The sequence below is a fragment of the Neofelis nebulosa genome, chromosome 3 (genome assembly GCF_028018385.1).
Source record: "Neofelis nebulosa isolate mNeoNeb1 chromosome 3, mNeoNeb1.pri, whole genome shotgun sequence".
Taxonomy (NCBI): Eukaryota; Metazoa; Chordata; class Mammalia; order Carnivora; family Felidae; genus Neofelis; species Neofelis nebulosa.
Window position 1 is genome coordinate 139,502,462 of NC_080784.1, and position 24,440 is coordinate 139,526,901.

Genomic DNA, 24,440 nt, shown 5'->3' on the forward strand with positions numbered 1-24,440 from the left:
CATTATATAAACTGGGTAGCCATGCATCATCAGTTCATACAATAGCTTTTATATATTGTATAGACTGTTCTGTATAGTTATATTCATTAGACTTTACCTCAGTCATGTCCACCACCTGGTATCGTACCTGGCACAAGCAGAATGTCAATACTCGTGAATTGGATTGGATTGGATTAGACTGGATTAAATTATTGAAAGTGGCTCTAATGTCTTTCAACTCCTAGATTCTGTCATTTATTTAACATCCCTACCCAGATAGCTGTTTAGACTACAGCGTGACTGTTCAAAGGCATATTCTTAGGGTCAGGTGTCTGTCCCCTCACCTGAAAGATCTGCCTTATCAGCTAGGTCAGTTCTGATAACCAAGACCTTTCTGACACCTCATGGCCATCCTCAAGGGAGGGCCATGTTTTTTTCTCTGACCTCAGTATTTGGAAGGTCCAGGGAGTGTCAGCATGCAAAAGCAAGTATCAGGGAGGCGCTCAGATATGTGGCAGTGCTGGTTCAAACTTGTAACAATCTGTTACAAGTTGTGGTTCTCTATAATAATCACCCAAAATAATGAGCAGTGATACCTCTTTAGAGAAACCTATTAATTACATTATTCTTCTGTGTGTCGGGTCTGTGTGCCAGGTCGCTTTCTCATAGACACTCTTAGAGCTTAGCTTCTCTTACTTCATTTTTGTGGGGAATTTTTTTATTCATTTATTTTTGCTTTCAAATATAACATCCAGAATGCCTGGCATCTGCTCTTTTTCCCCACTGTGTTCGTTGGAGTTCATTTAAAATTATACACAATGCTGGGGCGCCTGGGTGGCGCAGTCGGTTAAGCGTCCGACTTCAGCCAGGTCACGATCTCGCGGTCCGTGAGTTCGAGCCCCGCGTCAGGCTCTGGGCTGATGGCTCGGAGCCTGGAGCCTGTTTCCGATTCTGTGTCTCCCTCTCTCTCTGCCCCTCCCCTGTTCATGCTCTGTCTCTCTCTGTCCCAAAAATAAATAAAAAACGTTGAAAAAAAAATTAAAAAAAAAAATAATAATAAAATTATACACAATGCATTGTTTTCCAGAATACTCATCTTTAGAGTCTTCTGAGATAGTTGCTCAATAACATATCATGAGAAAAGTTCAGATTTGCAAAGCATTTGTCATTTCCTCCTGAACTGCTAATTTATTTAGTAACCATTTGTTTCCAGGACTTTTGTCTGCCAAGCTGTAGGCATATGTACATGCCAGATCCATAGAACCATAAATCTATAAATGTTAATAATAGCACTAAAAGTAGATTGGAATAAGCCTTTGGTACCTAGCCCTTCTGAAAGTCCTAACCCAAGCCCTTTTGTCCTTTTTAAAAAACATTGATACTTGTATAAGGATAAATGTGTTTGTGAGAAATTTCCCCTTTGTTTCTCAACTAAGGCTCTGGAATATTTAAGCCAATTCTAGAAAACAATCATCCACATTAACTGCTCAAGGGGTTTCCACATGAGTAAGTGGCAGTAATTGATTTGGATCATGATTTCAGAAAGTACTTTCAGTTTTTATTCATAAATTCTTTTCAGTTAGAGTAAACTTCCTTTCAGTCCTGAACGATTGAGATAAATTTTTGCCTTGGTTATTAATACCTGTTGATTTCATTTCAGTGGTACAGGCATGGATGGGAAGAAATGCAGTGTATGGATGTTTTTACCTCTTGTATTTACTTTGTTTACTTCAGCTGGATTATGGATAGTGTGAGTATTCTCTTCATTCATTATTTAAGGACTTGGGTTGCAATGTAGATAGGAATGTAGTTTTGATGTAGAAACGTGTTTAGAAATACTTTAAAATAATGTTTACTAATTCAACCTTGCTAAAGTCTCCATTTCTCTTCCCTCCTTCAGTTACCCAAAGTAAATAGCTAGAGTGAGTAATAAATAATGCAAAGCAGGTAGTGAAGACTGCTGGTCTTATTTTGTGTTCCTGTGTTCTTTCAGTAACGAACATTCTATAAACTGATGATATGGATTCATTATTTGCAAGATTTGTTCATTATACTAACGTGCCAAAGATTCCACTCACAGTCCAGTTCATAGTCCAGTTATTGTGGGTGACTGGGCTTGGTATGTTTATAAAATGGGTATCATTACATTATAAGTCTTGGCTTATCACAGAACACTCCTACACTTGCTTATTATTTCAAGTACTATTTCACTTCCGGCAGATTATTTTGGTCCCTTGCAGTTCACTAATAGAGGTGAACACATACTCCTGAGAAATTAGAAAATTTGAATTCTAATTGTACTTCAGTTTGCCCAAGGTTATAAGGTCTCATTTCTTTGTTTTCCAGTTTCCAGATTATAATGATTACCATTAATTTGGGGAGTGTTTTAAAAATTAAAGAAATAGTGTTAGTAATCACATTTGGACTTTAAAGAGCTAAGTGATCTATAGGTAAACATAGTAAAAGGTGAAAGAGTCATGCGATCTGAAGAGAAACCAGAGTATAGGTAAACATAGTAAAAGAGATTTTTCCCAGTTAAAAAAAAAACAATGAATATGATTTAATGTGGTTAGTCTAGTCATTCTGGGAAACGAGTCTTTTTTTAAAAAATGTCTTTGTTTTATAAACTTAGATTGTTTTTTCTTCACAGATACTTTATAGCTGTGGAAGATGACAAAATTTTCCCATTAAATTCAGCTGAAAGGTAAAGTTGATCTCTGGGTAATTGATTATTTATTAATAGACTTAACAAAAATTTTGCCACTGGTGAGGTTAGACTGTGCACTGACTGTACTTTAACTTGTGTTTTTTGTTTTCCAGGAAACCTGGTGTGAAGCACGCACCATATATAAGGTAACTGGATAGCTTTCCTCCGATCTGTTGGATCTTACAGGTTGAGAGAGTGTCTTAGTTTGGGCTACTGTAACAAAGTAGCATAGACTGGGAGGCTTGTCAACAAAAAGTTATTTCTCCCTGCTGTAGACACTGGAGGTCCATCAGGGTACCAGCAGTCAAGTGTCGATGAGGGCCCTCTTCTGGGTTGCAGATGGCCATCTTCTCATCATGTCCTCATGCAGCAGAAGGAGGATGAGACAGTCCTCTGGATTCTCTTTAAAAAAAATTTTTTTTAACATTTATTTATTTTTGAGAGACTGAGAGACAGAGCGACAGAGCATGAGAAGGAGAGGGGCAGAGAGAGAGGTAGACATAGAATCGGAAGCAGGCTCCAGGCTCTGAACCGTCAGCACAGAGCCTGATGTGGGGCTCGAACTCATGAGCTGTGAGATCATGACCTGAGCCGAAGTCAGACACTTAACCGACCGAGCCACCCAGGTGCCCCTGGAATCTGTTTTACAAGGACACTAATCCCGCTGGGAACGGCTTCTACCCTCATGACCTAAGTAACTCCCAAAGTCCCCACCTCCTAATAGTATCACATTGGGAGTTAGGATTTCAACATATGAATTTTTTTTTTAATTTTTTTTTTTCAACATTTATTTATTTTTGGGACAGAGAGAGACAGAGCATGAACGGGGGAGGGGCAGAGAGAGAGGGAGACACAGAATCGGAAACAGGCTCCAGGCTCTGAGCCATCAGCCCAGAGCCTGACGCGGGGCTCGAACTCACGGACTGCGAGATCGTGACCTGGCTGAAGTCGGACGCCCAACCGACTGCGCCACCCAGGCGCCCCTCAACATATGAATTTTGAAGGGACACACAGACATTCAGTATATTGTAGGTGACAGATTTTAATACAGTAATAATAAAACATGTCATAATTTTTAAGTATTGCAGGTGATGAACCTCCTGCAAGCTGTGTGTTTAGTCAAGTTATGAACATGGCAGCATTCCTAGGTAAGAAGAAAGTAAAGAATGCTTTATATGCTTTGGTACATTTCTTCTTTATTTCTCCCAAGCCTTTATCAAAAGCATGGTTAGCTTAGTTGATAATTGGGTATCATGTCAACATGCTGAAGCTGGCTTTTTGTTTTACCTTACATTTCACCATCTTCATCGTTTCAATGTATTCTTGACTTTCTTTCTTTTGCCGCATGAAATAATATATTTCACGTGCCATAAAATCCAGCATGAGAAGAATATAATATTGTATAGTCCATTTGCATTAAAAAGAATGCCACACTTATTTCTTCACTGGCAAGGATGACAAATGCATAGGCTTTGTGATGAATCTTGATGTGTGTAGATACGGTCTTTAAATCTAAAGGTCGGCATTAACATGGGTGACTCAGTTTCCCGTACACAAATGCATACCAAGATGGCAAATGGAGATGTAGGTTTTAAAAAAAAGGAAGAAACCTTTAGTACTTATGTCTGGTCCCAGTTCCACACCTTTTCTTCAGGGCTCAAGACCATCATTTCATATCCTGTCCCCTTTGTTCTGTGAGTGCTTCCCTGAGGGTCGAGGGAACCAGCCATGCTCTCTGTCCTTGTCCATGTTGACCTTGTATACCATCTCCCCAAGGCCAGTCTCCTCAGTGTCTTTCAAAGCGTCAGCTAACTATCACCATTGGCATGCTGTGGGTGATGGGCCAGTGAAATTTTCAGCAAAAGTTTTCTGGAAATGGTTCTTTGGATGGTGAGAGTTTCACTCCAAGTAAGAAAGAAAGATGATGTTATTCCTGAAGGAATCATCGGCGTTTGTGGCATCTCTCCCCCAAAAGGTGACCCGTTATTTAATTTATGTAGAACTCCACCCACAAAGAGTTCCACTCATTCTTAAGATGCTGTTTTTCTTTTTAATTTTTTTAATGTTTATTCATTTTTGAGAGAGAGAGAGACAGAGCATGAGCGAGGGAGGGGGAGAGAGAGAGGGAGACACAGAATCCGAAGCAGGCTCCAGACTCTGAGCTGTCAGCACAGAGCCCTGCGCAGAGCTCGAACTCATGAACTGTGAGATCATGACCTGAGCTGAAGTTGGATGCTTAACCGACTGAGCCACCCAAGTGCCCCTTAAGATGCTATTTTTAAATGTTTGCTTTGGGAAACGAAAGTCCTATAAAACCCACTGGAAAATCAAGGGAGACAGTTGGTCCAACATGCAACACAGGCACAATCTTAGTTTAGAAGGCTCAAGACATGAGACACATGGAGAATGTTCCCAGTGAGGCCCAAGAGGCCTCTCTGGAACCTGCAGAGTTCGATGAGAAGCACACTGCAGGGCTTTCCTGCAGTTAATAAGATTCCTCCCTGGACCTAACTCTATTTGGGTCAAAGCCTTTCACCACCCAGGCTTCCCCAAAACATATAGCCCATTTGTCTAAGCAGGAAGTGTCTATCAGGCATGGGCTGCTATGCCACCACTAAGGAGAAGGTTAGATATAACCCTAATGCTGACATTGCTGAGTCTTTGAAGAAGCTCTTCTCTTCATGCCCTCAATAGGCAGCATTAACAGGATTTTAGCGTTAATAGGATTTTCATGTCCCAGCTATTCCCCAACTCTTCAAAGGGCGGTTCTTACCGCAGCTGGTGCCCATGTGGGCACCAGTGCCTGCCCCAGTCAGGCGAGTTTTGTCTTCACTGCCTTCAGCCTCAGCTACCATGAGCTTTAACACTCACTCTTTTTTTTCTACCCTTGACACCACTTTTCTGAAAAGACCTAATCATACCAAAGCATAAGTGACTGCTGAGGAGATCTCTGCATTTAACAGAACGCAAAGCCCTGAGAGAGGATCTTGAATTGCAGGGTCAGGGACCTTTCCCAGCCAGTCTGCAGTCACACCACACAGGCCTGCAGGTTGGTACCTAGTCATATGGTCTTCCCCACGGGGTGCAATAATACCAGTAATTAATAGCAGTCATTTATATTCCAGGCACAGTGCTAAGTGCTTTGCAAATACTACCTCATCTAATCACGATACACAGGAGACCGTCCTTATTAAAAAGCTGTCACAAGCTGTTTGTCCTCCATTTGGGCTTTAAAGAAACCAATGAACATGTTGGAAGCTACATATTGCTTCCCTCATATTCTTAGGACAAATTGATACTTCCCAGTTGTCTTTAGTGTGTAATCTTAAAAATGTCAATTTGCACGGCTCGCACATTTATCCAGTTATAAAGCTTATGATTAACTAATTGTAAAAGCATTTCCAAAAACAGAGTAATGAAAACAAGTTCCCCTCTTCCAGATGACATTCGTCATCATCTTATTCCCTGGTCCTCCCCTGTTCCAGCAAGAAGCACTTAATAAGCCTTTACTAGCTCTTGCTCTGAGGTATTGCAGTATCCAGGGTTTATTCTTTATTATCTTCCATCATTTGTAGTGCCATCTGGTAGGCACAAAACTGATGAAGATTAGTGTGCAGTGGGAGGAAACCAACAATTATTTATTTATCAACTCTGGGAGTGAGGAGGAATCCATTTACGAATGATTCTTGCTCGAAATGGCGGAGGCCTTCCATCTCCCCAGGCCTGTCCCTGCCAGACCTCGGACTATTACTTTAGACGGCATAACTGACTTTAAGAAACAACCTGGACTGCCTATAAATCATTGCTTTTTTGGCAGCCGTATGGATTATAATTTACAGTCTACAAATGAGCCAGTGTAGCATTTATTAAAATCAGTTAGCAAAGATCTTCTGTCTTTTTGATGTACTAATCAAAGATCAAACTCAATTGTTTTCTCTACGCAATTAGTTTTGCACTTTGTCCTGAATCCACGCTTTCGATCTCTCCTGGGGAGAAAAGAGACCTGAGACAAATTTCTTGAAAAGAATATTCTTTTCTGCCAGGGAGAGGTTGTGAGGATGAAGCCGAGAGCTGAATGATTTCGGTCACCCAACAGCAGCTGTTCCCCCTCCTTCAGCCGAAGCACATTGATTCCCGTGTTCTATTGCGGTCATAAATAGGAATTATTGATGCATAAACAATAAAACTAAACAAATCAGAAAAGAATTTGGCCAGGCACCAGTTTAGAACTGCAATGAAGAGCTGCTATTTTGAGTTTGAACTTTAAAAGCCCAACAAAGGGCGCCTGGCTGGCTCAGTTGGTGAATCATGCAATTCTTGATCTCAGGGTTGTGAGTTCAAGCCCCACATTGGGTGTGGAGCCAAATAAATAAATAAATAAATAAATAAATAAATAAATAAATAAATCCCAGTTAGCCTCAAAAGAAAAAGGTTAGTAAAGAAAATAAGCAATTATTCTAATATCTGTGTTTTTTTAAAATAGATAAACAGGGGACACATACAGCAAAGGACTGTTCTAAATACCATAAACAACAGAAAGGTGGGTTTTAAAAATCTTTTCTGGGGCGCCTAGGTGGCTCATTCAATTGACGTCAGACTTGATTTCGGCTCAGGTCATGATCTCACGGTTTGTGAGTTCAGGCCCCACGTCTGGCTCTGCACCAATGGTGTAGAGCCTGCTTGGGATTCCCTGCCTCTCTGCCCCTCCCCTGCTAGTGTTCTGTCTCTCTCAAAGTAAAAAAATAAAAACTAAAAAGCTTTAAAAATTTTTTAAAATCTTTTCTAAAACTGTTCATGAAATCCAAAATGTTTAATGAAACTAAAAGATGTATCTTCTGATTAGAACATCAATGTAATTAAAAAAAAAAAAGTCATCATATATAAAGACGGCTTTGAAATCACTCCACTGCCAACAAGTCTTTTTCAAGGGTGTATAAATCACTACTTGGTTGAAAAAAAGACTTTGTAACCAATAATCTGAATCTGCCTCCATTAAACCTGTTAATAAAACTGTTAAAGGACCAGAATCTTACTAATTCCAGCACCTTAAACCTTCACCTAGAATCTTTTTTTTTTGTTTGTTTGTTTTTAATGTAACCCTCTATGCCCTTCATGGAGCTGGAACTCACAATCCTGAGGTTAAGAGTCATATACTGTCCTGATGGAGCCACCCAGGCACCCACAGAATCTATTTTTAAAGGAAATTTTGCCTAGTCCAAGGTGATTAATGATGAGGTTAATAGGTAAAGAGGGCAGAGTGTGGTGTTGGGACTGTTGTTCTGGAAGTTAAGAGGGTTGACTCAAATTCGTGTCTCCGAGTAGGTTTCTGTTTCCTGCTTAATTTCATCATCTGTTCATGATAAAATGATTTATCATCATATTACAAATGGGAAGGCTACCAGTGCTGGGACCAGAAGATGATACATGTCCTGTGTTTCCTGGGCAGAAATGACTAACAGAGAATGGCCTGACCCTCATCATCTGGGCATAGTGGACCAAATTGACTGGATGGGTCGACATGAAGAGCCTTCTGTGTCTGCTTCAGCCATGTTTTAGGGCTTAAGCCAAATTCTAGTACAATCCTATCCCCCCAGACTGAATGACATCAAGATGGTTGCCAGAGCAAAACTTTTCACTAGTCATTTTTAAAAGAAATGAAATGTGCTGCCTTGGTATTTTGTCATTAGGCCCTAATATCCATACACAATTAATAGCAAGTGTCTCCCATGTGCCCTGTGTTGAGGCTTCTGGTCTTAATCTAGTGACCTCTTTATCTGATGATCACTTTGTGTCAGAGGGCTTACATGGAATTTCTCCTCTCCTTACTTCCTCCTCCTATTCCCATCCTCAAAAGTAGCAAGATGTTGTGCTGATTTTTTTCATCCTCTAGGATACTTGTCACTATTAATAGACTTCAGATATAACTTCTAACTAGGTCACTCAAACCATTAGGGTTGGACTATTGTCAACTCAAGTGTATCATTTACTAATTCTATGACCACTAGTGGGAATTAGATAAAATGTGAATATACTAAAAGCTAAATCAGAGCTGAACAATTTGACATTTAATAAATTATGGTTTATTGTTATTTTGTTTCTAAAATCCAAGTATTTTTTAGAATGTTTATTTATTTATTTTGAGAGAGAAAGAGTGAGCAGGACAGGGGCAGAGAGACAGGGAGAGAAAATCCCAAGCAGGTACCATGCTGTCAGCACAGAGCCTGATGCAGGGCTCTGTCTCATGAATCAGGAGATCATGACCTGAGCTGAAATCAAGAGTCGGATGCTTAACTAACTGAACCACCCAGGCGCCCCTCTAAAATCCAAATATTAACCAAGTTGCATACCACTCTTTGATCGAGGTACCTGGAACTGAAAATCAACTTGCTGAGCTTAACTTTGTAGCTTGAAGCTATGAAATTCAGTAAATTTAGGAAATGCAAATTTATGGATGGGTTTTCTTTATTAATGACTATTAATAAGGGCCTATAATGAAGATAAAACATTTAGCAAATAATTACTTAATTGCTGTATCAATAGGGTAATTCTTGGATTTCTATATGTCTTCCCTGCTAAACTTTAATGTCAAAATAAATTGCCTTAGGAAGTAGTAAGTTCATTTCCTTAAATGTAGATATAATTTATATTAACTGCAAGTATTTTTTGTCTTGTCTGTAGACTAACCTCTCCCAGCACTTTGTACAAACATGAAAGTATCTCTGCACTAAGCAATTAATAAGAGGGGATTCTTACATTAGTGGCTTGAGTATGGGCTGCCCTCAGGGTTACTATTAGAAGTCAGGCTTGAAATTTAGGTAACTTCCTTCATTCTCTCTCAGATTCCCTCATAACAATATGCTTCAAAAGACGGGGTGGTCTTTTTAAATGAGTAATTAACATCATAGAAGAATTGAGCTTTATTAGTATAATCAGTGTGATTTTTAGTACATACCAAACTCCCAAATCGGCCATGTTAAAATTCAGATTTCGTAATTTGGTTACTGTAACTGCTCTAATTTAGGTCAACTATCTTTGTCCTTTGACAATGGATACCTCCGGTAGAATTAGAGGGAGGAAGGGATAAAGCAGTAATGAAGGGAGCTGTACACTTGCCTTGTCTTCCTTCCTGTCCCCGAGAATGATTTCTGGTGCAGGGACCAGCAGGTTTGTCTAGAGGTGGAACCGTGTCTTCTTTCCTCTGCTTTCCTGCCATGTCTGTTCTGACACGGTTAAACTTAAGGGTGGTTGAATTAGTGAATTCTCGTGCCAGCTGTCTTTATCCCTGTCTTATTTGTTGTGTCAGGCCTCTGCGATGTTCTCCTAAGCCAGTGTGTCCTGTACTGACCTGGTGTTGAAAACCCCGAGGACAACGCTTATAGCAGCTTGTCACCCTTGCACCGCCTGATAACATAAGCCCCAGCTGCTTCAGCCCCTCTCTCCTTCCCTCTTGTTAGGCATGATAAAACAGCCAAATAATCATAAGCATTGCATGAAAAATTTCTTTTAAAAATTGCCTGTCGGGGCGCCTGGGTGGCTCAGTCAGTTGAGTGTCTGACTTCGGCTCAGGTCATGATCTCACGGTTTGTGGGTTCGAGCCCCGTGTCGGGCTCTGTGTGGACAGCTCAGAGCCTGGAGCCTGCTTTGGATTCTGGGTCTCCCTCTCTCTCTAGCCCTTCCCCACTCATGCTCTGTCTCTCTCTGTCTCTCAAAAATGAATAAAGTTAAAAAAAATTTTTTTTAATTGGCTGTCACTTCAGAGACTTAAAAATGTACCTTGACGAGGGGCGCCCGGGTGACTCAAGTTGGTTAAGCATCCGACTCTTGGTTTTGGTTCAGGTCATGATCTCACAGTTGGTGGGATCGAGCTCCACGTCAGGCTCTGCACAGAGTGTGGAGCCTGCTGGGGATTCTCTGCCGTCTCTCTGCCCCTCCCCTGCTCGTGCTTTTTCTCTCTCTCAAACTAAATAAATAAACATCTTAAAAAATAAATACAAAATAAAAATGCACCATGACAAAAACTTTAATCTTGCACGTTGTGGCTTTAGAAGAACTCTGCCTTACAGTCTGGCTGTATGACTGAGATTTTTAAACTTTAACATTTTGTTTTGTCCCCAGCACTTGTGGTAGCTGTTCTGCGCTTCATACAACTGAAACCAAAGGTTTTAAATCCATGGCTGAATATTAGTGGATTGGTGGCGCTGTGTCTGGCTTCCTTTGGAATGACCTTACTTGGTAATTTTCAGGTACTTCCTTTGGCCTTCTTGCCTCTTTCTTACCCTTCACCTGTATGGGTATCATAGCCACGGATTCTGCACAGATCTTTTCAAAAGTGCTAACGGTGGTTCCTGATAAGCACAGGTTCTCCAGCAATCAGCCCTTCTGGTGTTCAGCCTGGCCTGCCTACATTCGAATTGCGTGTGTGAGGGTGCTTGCCGCATGGCTACGGGAAAAGGAGCTACGAAAATAGCTGTGCAGGGGCACCTGGGTGGCTCAGTTGGTTGGGCTTCCGACTTCAGCTCAGGTCGTGATCTCGGGGTTTGTGGGTTCAAGCCCCCCGCCTCGGGTTCTGTGCTGACAGCTTGGAGCCTGGAGCCTGCTTTGCATTTTGTGTCTCCCTCTCTCTCTGCCCCTCCCCCACTCACACTCAGTCTCTCTGTCTCTCTCTCAAAAATAAACATTTAAAAAAAATTTTAAATAGCTGTGTATTTTATACAAAGGATTTCAAAGCGCTTTATGCTTTTTTTCCATAACAAATTGTCTCCTAATGTAACTTTCTAGAAAACTAATAGGATCATTGCCTTTCTAAAATTAAACACTGAACATCCTTTTTGGATGAAAGCTTGCATTTCGTACTAGCAAGCTCGTGTGGGAATCAAGTTTGAAAACCCAGAATTTTGGGATGTCTGGGTGGCTCAGTCGGTTGAGCTTCTGACTTCAGCTCAGGTCATGATCTTGCAGTTCGTGGCTTTGAGCTTCACGTCGGGCTCTGTGTTGACAGATCAGAGCCTGGAGCCTGCTTTGGATTCTGTGTCTCCCTTTCTCTCTGCCCCTTCCCTGCTTGTGCTCTCTCTGCCTCTGTCTCTGTCTCTCTCTCTCTCTCTCTGTTTCAAAATACATAAACTTTAAAAAATTAAAAAAAAAAAAAGAAAGCCTAGAATTTCTCTAGAACATCTATGACTTGTGTAAAGACACACTAACTCTTCTTCCCAGAAAGTTAGAAGCCCAAGGTCACTATATTTAAGAATAATTTCCCTTGCCAATACCATTATCCAACTCTTGACTCGAATGACTCCACTTGTGAGATAGACAACCAACTGGAAGAGTACTTGTCTGGTTTCCCTGCCTGCGTTCTCTTCCCAAAGTCCTCCAGCCTGTGCTTTATACTGTGGTTAGAAACCTCTTCCCTGCAGTCAAACATGAATCCTGACACATCTCTCCCTGTCTGTGGAGTGAAATCCAGATGGCACAGGCATTCAAGAAAATATGCTAGTGGATTTTCTAAGACTGTCTCTTGTTCGAACCCTCAGTCCTGATGATTAAACCAGGAAAGCTCATTCCCCAGCACTTCTCCTGGCACACAGTAGCAACTGAATATTTTTGAATTGATGGCTTCTTTGACAGGCCATCCCACTCGTTCTGTTCTAGGTCTCATCCCATATCAAGCCAGACTGACTGAGCTATTGCTCTGCTCTGTGCTGCCGGTTCTGGATGTTGTAAAGTGCTCACTATCCATTCTCTCAACCAGGGCTTGGATGGAAGTTACTGAGTAGACATTTTGTTCTTTCCTAAAGTCCAGAAACTTGAAGTGTTTTGGTGAACCACAGATGCTCAACACCACTTTTGAAGAACACTTTCTAGAATATCTACAGAGAATACATAGGAAACCACAAGTTAGTTGCTTGTGAAGAAGCCAGGTGGCTAGTCTATGGTGTAGACAGACTTTTCCATCCATACTCTTTTTATAATTTTTTAAAGTTTGAACCATGTAATTATATTACCTATTTTTAAAATCAAGTTTAAACTAATAAATGAATAGACTGTGTATAGTGTGGACAACCAGTTTCCTAAAAGTAAAATTTAATTTGAGGAATCGTTATTTAAAATGAGTTTTGAAAATATGCCTTCCGAATAAGAAAGAAAAAAAGAAGAGGAAAAAAAGAAGAGGAAAAAATACTACAAAGAAGAGGAAAAAATACTACAGCCAAAAACAATAGAAAAAGTTGCCAAAGGAAAGCAATATTGACTTGAGGCAACCATTATTCCCAGCAATGTCAAACAATAAAACATCTGAAGGCAATGGCAATTCAAAACAATATTTTACCATGTTGTAAGAACCATCTCTTCAACTATAGATTTTATTTTCCCACGTGTAATTAAAAATATATATATAAAACAAGGTGCCTGAGTGGCTCAGTCAGTTAAATGTTTGTCTCTTAAACTCAGCGCAGGTCATGATCTCAGGGTCATGAGTTCAAGCCCAGCATTGAAAAAAATATACAGATGATAGAGAGATAGAGAGATTATATAGATATAGATCATTGCTAAAGGTGTTTTAAGTGACCACTATTTTTTTTAGTGTTTATTTATTTTTGAGAGAGAGAGAGCAAATGGAGAGAGGGAGACAGAGGAGCTGAAGCAAGCTCCAGCCTGAGCTGTCAGCACAGAGCCCGATGCAGGGCTCAAACCCAAGAACCGTGAGATCATGACCTGAGCTGAAGTCAGGTCTTAATCAACTGAGCCACCCAGGCACCCCAGTGACCAACATATTTTTTTAAATCAGTAGGTAATGGAGAGTTTACATTTTTAACCTTCAAATGAAATAACCCGAATGGGTCTCCTTTAACCTATTAATTCTATAAAAGCCTTGACCAGGAATCGTCAAACACTAATGTCATTTAATGGGTCTACAAATATGGCAAAAGCTATTAGGGGGCAATTTTCTTATAAGAGGAAAATAAAACAAAATCCCATTAACAATGAATTGATCACATTACGTAGCAATAAATGTTATTAGCTGTCTATGACAGTAAAATCTTGACCTTCTTAGAATTGGTCCTCTTCAATCATTAAATACACAGCCAGATCCCAAGTCTCATTTCTTAGTCTGGAAAACAAAGTTTGCAGTGTATGTTTGTAGAAACTGACATTTCTCTTTTTTGTCTAACTCTCCTGCTTTTTTCTTTGACTTCTCCACGCTTTTCTGGAAATTAAATTCAAGGAATAGATTACCACTGCCTGAGTGGTTATTCTAAACAAATGTTTTGAGGTTTGGAAGTACTGTTTATCTCCCTTTCCCCCTCAGAGTTCAAACCATTTGAGAACAAACACAAAGAGCCAGCAGAGATGAAGGATTCTACTCTTTCCAAAACCTATCATCCCGTTATGGAGATATCACTTTACCTATTTTTTCTCCCATCACGTCTTTTCTAAATGGGCCTCCTTGTCATTATCTGTTCATCCCTTAGCTCACGAATGATGAAGAAATCCATAATGTTGGAACTTCCTTGACCTTTGGATTTGGCACATTGACCTGCTGGATCCAGGCTGCATTGACACTCAAAGTCAACATCAAGAATGAAGGGCGGAAAGTTGGGATTCCACGAGTTATTCTCTCAGCATCTATCACTCTGTGTGTGGTCCTCTGTATCCTTTGAATGTGAAAAGATTCTTTGGTAGGGAGATTAAAACACACATATGTAGATGAGAAAACTGCCATTTCCAATTAGTTAGCATGTACTGTCAGATTATCTTAAAATCTCAGACAAAATAGATAAGTAAATGGATATAAAAACAAAAACTCTCAGACCTGAAGCGATAGAGAACTAAAATTAAAACCAAGCTCTGCCTTCTCAAAATTGTTTCTATCTGTAGGAATGGTGTCATGCATCCTCCTTGTCATTAGTGATGGAAAAGATTTCCTGTCTGAAAAACACAGAATGCGTAATGGAAATTGTGATTTTTTTCCCCTTCCATCTTAAAAAAAGTTAATTTATGACTTTATTAATGGCCCTTTTATTTCATTTAATTTAATTTGTGAAGGAGAAAGTGTCAGGCCTCTGATCTCACACTCTGGAATTCAGCTTACCCATTAAGTAACAAGGAGAGAAACCAGAAAAAGGCAGAGGAGAGGGCTTCTGCTTAACCCCAAACAGATCCCAGAGACACTAGTCCTGGAGGGAGCTCAGTGACCCCACCTACTGGTAACATGGCCCAATAGAAGCTGGCCAATTCCAGTGCAACCAGTCAGATCAGCCGATCATTCCCCTGGGAGGCATGATCTCAAGTGTTCACTCCAATAGGGTCTCCTCAGGAAACCAGAGAGGAAGGGAATAAGGTTCCTAGGTGGTAGAATGTGTAGCTAACCCAATTACACATCTTCGGTCAAGTAATAGCCAACATTATTGGGCACTTATAATGTGCTAGGCATTGTTCTAAACACATTAATACATTAAATGTATCAACCCTTTTAATCCTCATTTAACAAGTATGATAGTAAGAACAGAGATTAATTTATCCAAGATCACACTCTGTATGCAGTGATCTCGACTTAAACTCAGGCACAGTTCTTGAACTTAACCCCAAACCCTCTTGCCTTAGGGAAAGTGGCTTTAAAGTATGAAAATATTTATTGTTCAGAGACATCCTGTAGTTACTGGAGTATTGGGGATCTTTATTTCTTCTTCCCTCACTAACTGCCAAACATTTAATTGTTTGTTTGTTTTCAAGTTCTTCAGCACATTAGAGAACATTTAAGGGCTGGAAAATCAAGCCAAAAATCTTGCTGACTGCTAGGCACGTGATGAAATATTTTATGAGTAAAAAGGTCAGAAATCTGCCAGGGTGAGATTTGAAGATCTATCCTTTCCTCATTAAGTAATAATATTGCTTTGCCAGTACTTTGAGCCCTCAGTGGGAAGAGAATGTACAGACTTTAAATTATTTTGAGTTTTCAGCTTATACCAAACAATTCTGATCCATGTTGTTTCTGAACATTTGGAACCCTGTCTAGGTTCCCAGGTGAATGGATCCAGGCCTCGTCAGGAGAGCAAAGTTTGGCTGAAGTAGTTTCACCATATTCTTTTGCTCTCTGAAAATTTCCCAAGATTTTAAGTCTGGAGATAGCACTAATTCTAAGGGAGCATTTCTGATTTTTCTTTAAAAATGTATTTAGTCTTTGGCCTCTTGGCTTTTCGCTGAAGCATGCTTTGAAACATTTTCCTTCCTAGCTCCAACCTCATGTATGCTGTGTGTGTGTGTGTGTGTGTGTGTGTGTGTGTACACTCCATATATATTCAGGCATAGGAGTCTCCTTTGTTTTAATAGTGAAAACGAGACAGAAGAGGAAAAGGAGCCACTTACACATTAGTAGCACTGCAGAGATAAAGCTTATATGTAGGTAATTGGTGATTTGATATGTTCAAAATTATTTCTGCAGGTAAAAGGATGACTATAAAGCCATAGTCATTTGCAGTGATTTTTTTAAAACGAGAAGTTTATTTTTCTGGCCAACTAATTTCTTTGGAATTTTAATCCTCTTGCTAATCTCACAGTTTAGAAGGTAGCTGTAGAGTTGAATGCCTGGCCTGGCAGCCAGAGTCCTTGTATTTGAATCCCAGCTCTCCCAGTGAACATCTTTGTGACCTCAGGCAAGTTACTTAACCATTTGGCCTCAGTTTCCCTATTTTTTTAAAAAATTTTTTAATGTTTATTTATTTTTGAGACAGACAGAGACAGAGCATGAGCAGGGGAGGGGCAGAGAGAGAGGGAGACACAGAATCTGAAACAGGCTCCAGGCTCTGAGCTGTCAGCACAGAGCCCGACGCGGGGCTCGAACTCACGGACCATGAGATCATGACCTGGGCCAAAGTCGGACGCCTAACTGACTGAGCCACCCAGGCGCCCCAGTTCCCCTATTTTTAAATGAACTGATAACAATAGAATTGTTGTGAGGATTAAGTTAGATTTTCTGTGAAAGCACCTAGAAGCACGTCTGGCACAAACGAAGCGCTCAGCAATGTTATTTTGTATTATTCATGCAAGTGTTGCGTTCAGGAAGCTGTCAAGCTGTTTTGCTGATGAGGAGAGGGAGAGTAAGACTTTTTTGTAACCTGTCCTTGACCAGAAAAGAGCCCAGTTTGAATGTGGCTTATGGGGGTACTTTCCTTGACTGCTCCTCCCCAGATTTCATCCTCATGGCTCAAGGCATCCACATGTATGCAGCCAGGGTCCAGTGGGGTCTGGTCATGTGCTTCCTGTCTTATTTTGGCACCTTTGCTGTAGAGTTCCGGCATTACCGCTATGAGATTGTTTGTTCCGAATACCAGGAGAATTTCCTGAGCTTCTCAGAAAGCCTGTCCGAAGCCTCTGAATATCAAACCGACCAGGTGTAACCCACCAGTTTTTCCTTGCCAGAGAGGTGGGTGTGGTGGAGGGAGGGGCCAGCAGGATACACCCGCAGGACTTGGTACAGAGCCTCATAACACATTTTACACACACACACACACACACACACACACGTTCTTGGCCACATTTTGCCAAATGAGCTTTTCAGGGCAAGTTGTTTCTTTAACGAAAAAGCACAAGCCCTCATGTGTCGAAATACACGCTGTTACACTGAAAATATATGCACGACAGAGCAAGAAGCTTGTGCATGATCACTTCTCTTTTCCCTCTGTCTCCCAGTTCTCCCTGCTCTTCTCATTCTCTTCACACATTTCAGGCATCGTGTTCCCCCTACCACAGGGTAGGGCAGGCCAAATGTAACATGGGAATAATGCCAACTCCCAAAGTTGCCTTCAGATCCAAAGGGCTTGGAACCAGCTCATGAGGAAGTTCTGCATCTGGCGCTTGAATGGATTGAGCATCATCTAATTGGATGGAAACTGTACAGAGACGTGACCCCGTGTAACCTGTTGAATGGCATGGGGTCAAGAACTTCCCCACGAAAACTCCCTTCATCATCGTTCGGTGGTTGGCTGTGCAGAGTCAATGAAAGGAATAGGCTGCAAGCCCACTACCATGATTTGGACTTTATTGTGACTGAGAAATATTTCCAAATGTGAATATTTGTAGGGACATGATCTGCCAGGCACAGAACAAGATGGGGGGCAGCGAGGGCATGGTTTTGTTTTTGCTTCCATAGTATGCTAGGCACAGCTTTTGTTTTATATTTCATGGTTTGCCTTCTTTTTTTCTTTAAGTAACTACCATGGATCTCTCAAGGCCTCGTGGACAGAGAAGATGTAGGCCAAATTCAAGAGCTGAACTTGTTTCAGGTTAACCATGATGAAAGGAAAAAAAAAAGGTCACCTGCAGGCTTACTTCGCTGCTTTTATGTTTGAAGCTAAGAAAATGTTCACAGAAAAGCACAAAGAAATATTTGTGGAGGTAATAAAAAGAGCTCCTGCTGGACATTATAAAAAGAGTCTTAGAACACTTGTTACAAGTCAAGATCAAGGAAGAGCTTAATATGTATCTATAGCTACGATTTAGTGTTTTGGTGGGGGGTGGGGAGTTAAGGGCTTTTTCATACTTGGAATTTGTAGAAACCAATTAAAAGATTACCCTTCCCCCCCCCCCCCCAAACAGACTGGCATAGCTGATGCTCTACTGCCCAGCACACCTGCTTTCTACCTGCTAAGAGTTTAGAACGCAGACCGTAGGCCTGGGTTTCATAAAGAGCAGAATTCTTCGTTCAAAATGTCTTGGAATGGGCCAAGTTGGCGGACCCTGTGTGAGTGCGCTTTGTTTCAAGACGTCCCCACATTTACTTCACCGGGGGCTGGAATCTCGTGGAATATAATGTGAAAAAAACAAAACAAAACAAAACTGTTTTTTAATTCAACCCGAACTCAGATTCTTGAGGAAGGGGTCCATGACTCTGCATCTTTGTAATGTCTCTCTGCCTCCTAGCCCTGTGCCTAGCACATATAGGTGCTCAGCAAACGTCTGTTCAGTAGAATGACTGGTCATTCAAGCGTAGGAAAAAGGAGTATCCGAGAAAGATTCAAAGATGAAAGAACAGATGGCTGCCTCAAGCGAGACAGGAGTGGAAGAAATCCTCGAGAAGGGGCAGGCGGGGGTGAGAATACCTACAAGAGATGGGTAACACGTGAGGAAAAGAATCAAGCAGAGAGCATCCTCCTGGGAAAAAGGCATCTTACTGTAAATAGTCCAAGGTGACATTTATTATTTTGGAATACTGCTTTTGGGTTTGTTTTCTTTCATTTTTGTATCTTAAAGATTTTACCAGAAAACAAAGATTTCTGAAGTTTTCTTTCACTTTACACAATCCAAATTAAACAGCTTTTGGTGATGCACTGTACACTTTCTTAAGAGTATATCTAATAGCACATTTTAGCAGAATCAAGCAGTGACTGGCATTATTCATCGGGATCTGACCACTAAATAAAATTCTTTTATGCAGAAGTATGATTTGTCTCGTACACCAGCATTTCTTCTGTAATGTCGAAGCATGCGTAAACTCCATCAGACAGTCTGTTGACAATATACTTCAGTGTTATGTTGGTAGCCTATTTCTAAGGTGTTTTCCAACACCAAAAATCAATTCTCTGATTCTTTAGACATCAACTGGATGTCCTACAGTTCAGTTCAATTCTGACACAACCCAGGGTTATTGTTAGACCCTTCAGGTTTAAGGGCTCCGTTCCCCAAGACTGCCCTCACTCACTTCAAATGCCAGTCACAAGTATTAGGTCCCAGGCTACCCACACTTCTGTCCAACTTAACTGTAAAATTAGGGGGGTTCCTGCTACTCCCTTCTAAGTTGGATAATTTGCTAGAATGGCTCCCAGAACTCCAGAAAACGCTACATCTATCTGCCTGCTTATTGTAGAGGCTATAACCCAAGAACAACCAAATGAAAGAGACAAATAGGGCAAGTAAGGGGAGGGATGCGGGGCCTGCCATCTTCCCAGCATTAGGATGTGTTCACTGACCCAGAAGCCCTCTAAATCTCCCTGTTCAAGAGTTTATAGAGCTCGGGTGCCTGGGTGGCTCAGTTGGCTGAGCGTCCGACTTCAGCTGAGACAATGATTTTGTGGTTCCTGGGTTGGAGCCCCACGTTGGGCTTTGTGTGGACAGCTGGGAGCCTGGAGCCTGGTTTGGATTCTGTGTCTCCCCCTCTCTCTCTGCCCTTCCCCTGTTCACGCTCTCTCTCTCAAAAATAAACATTTTTAAAAATTGGAAAAAGAGTTTATAGAGCTCAATTTCCAACACCCTCCTTCCATCTGCTTCTAGAGGCCGGTCAGGAGGTCTAATTACTTGGTCTTTCTGGTGACCAGCTCAACCCTTGAGGCTGTCTGGGGGCCCCACCATAAGTGACCTCATTGGCATAAACTCAGGCTCCTTATGAAACAAAAGTCACTGCTATCAGGAGATTTCAAGTTTTAGCAGCTCTAGGGCAGGAACCTAGGACAAACACCAAATATATTTTTGTGTTATACCACACATATAAATACAGATCAAGATTACAGAACCTTCTAGGAATTAAGAACCACAAGACTCCTCTTGGAGGCCAAGACCAGGGAATCTGCATTTGGAATGAGCACCCCTGGAGTATCTAACACAGACGGCCTGGAACAAACTTTGAAATACACTGAACTTCGTTTTGGTAGTCTGACTAGGTCTCTTGAAGGAAAGTTCTCTCCTAAATTTTTTTTTTTTTTTGATTTGAGAGAGAGAGAGCATGAGCAGGGAAGGGGTAGAGAGTGTGGGGGAGAGAGAATCCCAAGCAAACTCCATGCTGTCAGCCCAGAGCCCAACTCAGGGCTCGATCTCATGAATCATGAGATCATGACCTGAACCGAAACCAAGAGTCCAATGCTTAACTGACTGAGCCACCCAGGCGTCCCAGGAGAGAAATATTTTTGAAACAATGTTAACGTTTTAAAGGTTCAGTTGTTTTTTATTTAATGGAGTACTGACAGCGAGATGAAGTTTTACCACCTGTGTTATTTCCTGGGTTTTCTTTGCTGCTGGGATGGGAAAGTAAAACTTTCATATCCTGGATTTTGTAGTCGGTTGGTTGTAATGGAGAGTGGAACACCAACGTTTATTTTTGCTTAGACGTTGTGTCAGTCCGGATAGGTTGGGTTTTGCTGTCCCAAAATAAAACGAATAAAACTAAGGTTCATTTCTCCTACTAGATGTGTTTCCGGGGTTAGCAAGGGAGCCCATGGCTAGGACTCAGACCCTGGCTGATAGGGGCTGTATCTCAACATGTGCTTCCACAATTGCCAACAACCAAGAAAATGTGGCAGACTGTTCACTGGTTCTTAAGATTCTGCTACCAAGTGACATCACTTAGCTTACATTTCATTGGTTAGGGCAAATTGCACAGTCGTATCTGAGAGTCACTCTCCCATGTGCCCAGATGGGAGGAATTTCTGTGAACAGCCCAGTGACTGCCACAGGGTTCACCTTACGTTTTTAAGACTTTTTTGGTCATTGTCTTTCCCCTGAAGCAGGAGTAACAAAGAGTCAGTAAAGAACCATCATCATACAGAAATAGGGGAAAGGTGCTATCTGTGGAGTTGACACAGAGCACCAAATTACAAATATGAAGAACCATCCAAATAATAAATGAGAGAAAAGCAATTCCACTGAACCTAAGGACAGTCTTGACCCCATCTATATTGTGTTTCTCCCGAACAATGGGAATCAAGAGTTGGGGGGAGAGAAGAATTCTGCATATGAAATAAGTTGGATTTCACAATCCTCAGCTTCATATCAGTTCAGATTCCAATTATACTCTTCCAAGAAATAGCAAATATCCAAATATGAAGTCCAAAGAAGGGAGTGTGGGTGAGAAGGCTAGGTCTCTCACTGGAAAAGCAAAGATCTTTTCATCAGCATAAAATATGCTTTTATTTCTCCTATCTTTAAAGATAAAAAAATCCCCAGGGCGCCTGGCTGGCTCTGTCGGTGGAGCGTGCTACTCTTAATTTTGGGGTCATGAGTTTAAGCCCCACGTTGGGTGTAGAGATTACTTAAATAATAAAACTTAAAAAAAAAAAAAAAGTCCCGGGGAGCCTGGCTGGCTCAGTCGGTAGACCATGCAACTCTTGATCTCAGGGTCATGAGTTTGAGCCCCACTTTGGGCATAGAGATTACTTAAAAAAAAAAAAAAAGTTCCTATTTGTTGTCTCTAGGCCCTCTGTCCCAATTCTCTCTTGAACCCACTCCAATCATTGGAGCTTGCTTCTATCACTTCACGGAACTGCTTTACTCAAGTTCTCCAGAGACCTTGTGATGTTACATACGATGATTAGTTCTTTTACTACCTTATCTAGACCCATAAGCAATACTTCACAATTTGATCAATCCCTACCTCCCTTCTCTGCTTAAAACATGTTCTTCACTTGGCCTCCAGAAATCGTTGCCTCTTAATTTGCCTCCCACTTCACTGTCCACACCACCACCTCCTTTGCCGGGCCTTCTCCCTGACACCCTCACACTGGAGTGTCCCATGCCCGTCCTTGGAACTCTTCCTTTCCTTTCTACGTTCATTGTGCTGGTGACTTCATCCAGTCTTCTTGTTTTATTTTTATTTTTATTTATTTATTTATTTATTTATTTTAATATATGAAATTTACTGTCAAATTGGTTTCCATACAACACCCAGTGCTCATCCCAAGAGGTGCCCTCCTCAATACCCATCACCCACCCTCCGCTCCCTCCCACCCCCCATCAACCCTCAGTTTGTTCTCAGTTTTTAACAGTCTCTTATGCTTTGGCTCTCTCCCACTCTAACCTCCTTTTTTTTTTTTTTTTCCTTCCCCTCCCCCATGGGTTTCTGTTACGTTTCTCAGGATCCACATAAGAATGAAACCATATGGTATCTGCCTTTCTCTGTATGGCTTATTTCACTTAGTATCACACTCTCCAGTTCCATCCACGTTGCTACAAAGGGCCATATTTCATTCTTTCTCATTGCCATGTAGTATTCCATTGTGTATATAAACCACAATTGCTTTATCCATTCATCAGTTGATGGACATTTAGGCTCTTTCCATAATTTGGCTATTGTTGAGAGTGCTGCTATACACATTGTGGTACAAATGCCCCTATGCATCGGTACTCCTGTATCCCTTGGGCAAATTCCTAGCAGTGCTATTGCTGGGTCATAGGGTAGGTCTATTTTTAATTTTCAGTCTTCTTGTTTTAAATATCACCAGATGCTGACCTCTCCCGACTTCGCCAGCCCAGACTTCTCTCCTGTATATTCGCCTACCTGTGTGACATCTCCACTTGTCATCTAGAGTTTAATAAGCCCTGATCTTATCCCCTTAACCTCATTCCTCCCAGAAGCTTCCCATATAAGTTAAGGACAGCACATCTTTTAGTTGCTCAGAGTGAAACCTTAAATAGGTAATCTTAAAGTAGCTCTTCATTCTCTCAGACCCCACGTCTGTCAGCAAATCCAGTCTGCTCAATCTTCACGTTATTCTAGAATCCATGCACTGCTACCCTGTGGTCCAGGAACCTCCCATCTCTCGTGGGCTCTTATAATAGCCCACAAAAACTGGTCTGTCTGCTTCCATCATTTGTTCCCTTCAGACTGTCCTCAACACCACAAAATGGTCTTCTTAAAAGCTAAGTGAGATCATCACTTCCTTGCTTACAACCTTCCACTGGCTTCTCTTGTGCTTAGAATAAAAACCCCAATCACTGGCCCTGCAAGGGCCAGTAAGACCCACCTTTCCACCTTCCATTCCCTCTGTTCCAGTCCCTCAACCTTCTTATGTTTCTCCAACAGCCAGGCATGCTCTGACCTCAGGACTTTTGCACTTGATGAAATCTCTCACCCTCTTCACTTCCTCCAATGTTATCCTCTCACGGAGGCCTACCTGACCTCTAAAACTCAAGCCCAAACCAGCACTACTGCTCTTTCCAGCTTTATTTTGCTTGCTAGCATTTTCTAAACATGGTCCTGGGTTAGTTAAAATTCTAACATGCATAACACTGTTTAACACATTTTACTTATTTTATTATGTCATTTTCTCTACCCCTAAAATGTAAGCTCCATGAGGGCAGGGATTGTGTTTGTTTGTTTTGAGGGCACAGATTTTTACCTGTCATGTACCTGAGGTAGAGCAGGGCCTGGACTCAGATCCCCTCAACCCTAACCACCAAAATCCAGCATTCCTGCATAGCAATGCCCCTTGAGTAGTACATCCTGTAGGATAGCTAAAACTCTATGCCTGTTGATCAGTAATATCTTGCAGGAATGCTCACTATGGAGACTCGTCAAGACTGGACCAAACTAGGGGTGCCCGGGTGGCTCAGTCTGTTGAGCATCTGACTTCGGCTCAGGTCATGATCTCACAGTTCGTGGGTTCAAGCCCTGCATCACACTCTGTGCTGATGGCTCAGAGCCTGGAGCCTGCTTCCAATTCTGTGTCTCTGGCTCTTTCTGCCCCTCCCCCACTCAAGCTCTCTCGCGTGCACACACTCTCTCTCTCTCAAAAATAAGTAAATTTAAAAAAAAAATTAGGCAAAAAAACAAAAACAAAAAAACAAACCCAGACCGGACCAAACCAGTTTGTGCCAAGATGGACCCCAGTACTGAACTTTTACCTACTTTCTCCCTCATTGTAATACTAAATATCATGCCCAGATCTAACATGCTAATGAGACATAAGCCGCATGTAGAAACATGTTCTGTCCACTGTGCCTGCCCACCCAACCTCCTATACCTCCCCACCCCAAAATGTTTTGATGTTACCCCTTT

The 24,440-nt window shown here is 41.4% G+C and overlaps 1 protein-coding gene across 2 annotated transcripts in view; it reads left to right on the plus strand.

The window, feature by feature from the left end:
* Window positions 1-19,117, plus strand: part of TMEM150C (transmembrane protein 150C) — a 65,673-nt gene extending 46,556 nt beyond the window's left edge. For both annotated transcript variants that reach the window (XM_058722099.1, XM_058722098.1), the window contains exons 2-8: window positions 1,640-1,729; window positions 2,630-2,683; window positions 2,800-2,832; window positions 3,767-3,834; window positions 10,802-10,929; window positions 14,152-14,329; window positions 16,868-19,117. In XM_058722099.1, coding sequence (XP_058578082.1) covers window positions 1,650-1,729; window positions 2,630-2,683; window positions 2,800-2,832; window positions 3,767-3,834; window positions 10,802-10,929; window positions 14,152-14,329; window positions 16,868-17,076 — 750 coding nt within the window. In that variant the 5' untranslated portion in view covers window positions 1,640-1,649 and the 3' untranslated portion in view covers window positions 17,077-19,117. The remainder of the gene's footprint in view (window positions 1-1,639; window positions 1,730-2,629; window positions 2,684-2,799; window positions 2,833-3,766; window positions 3,835-10,801; window positions 10,930-14,151; window positions 14,330-16,867) is intronic.
* Window positions 19,118-24,440: the final 5,323 nt, after the last annotated feature.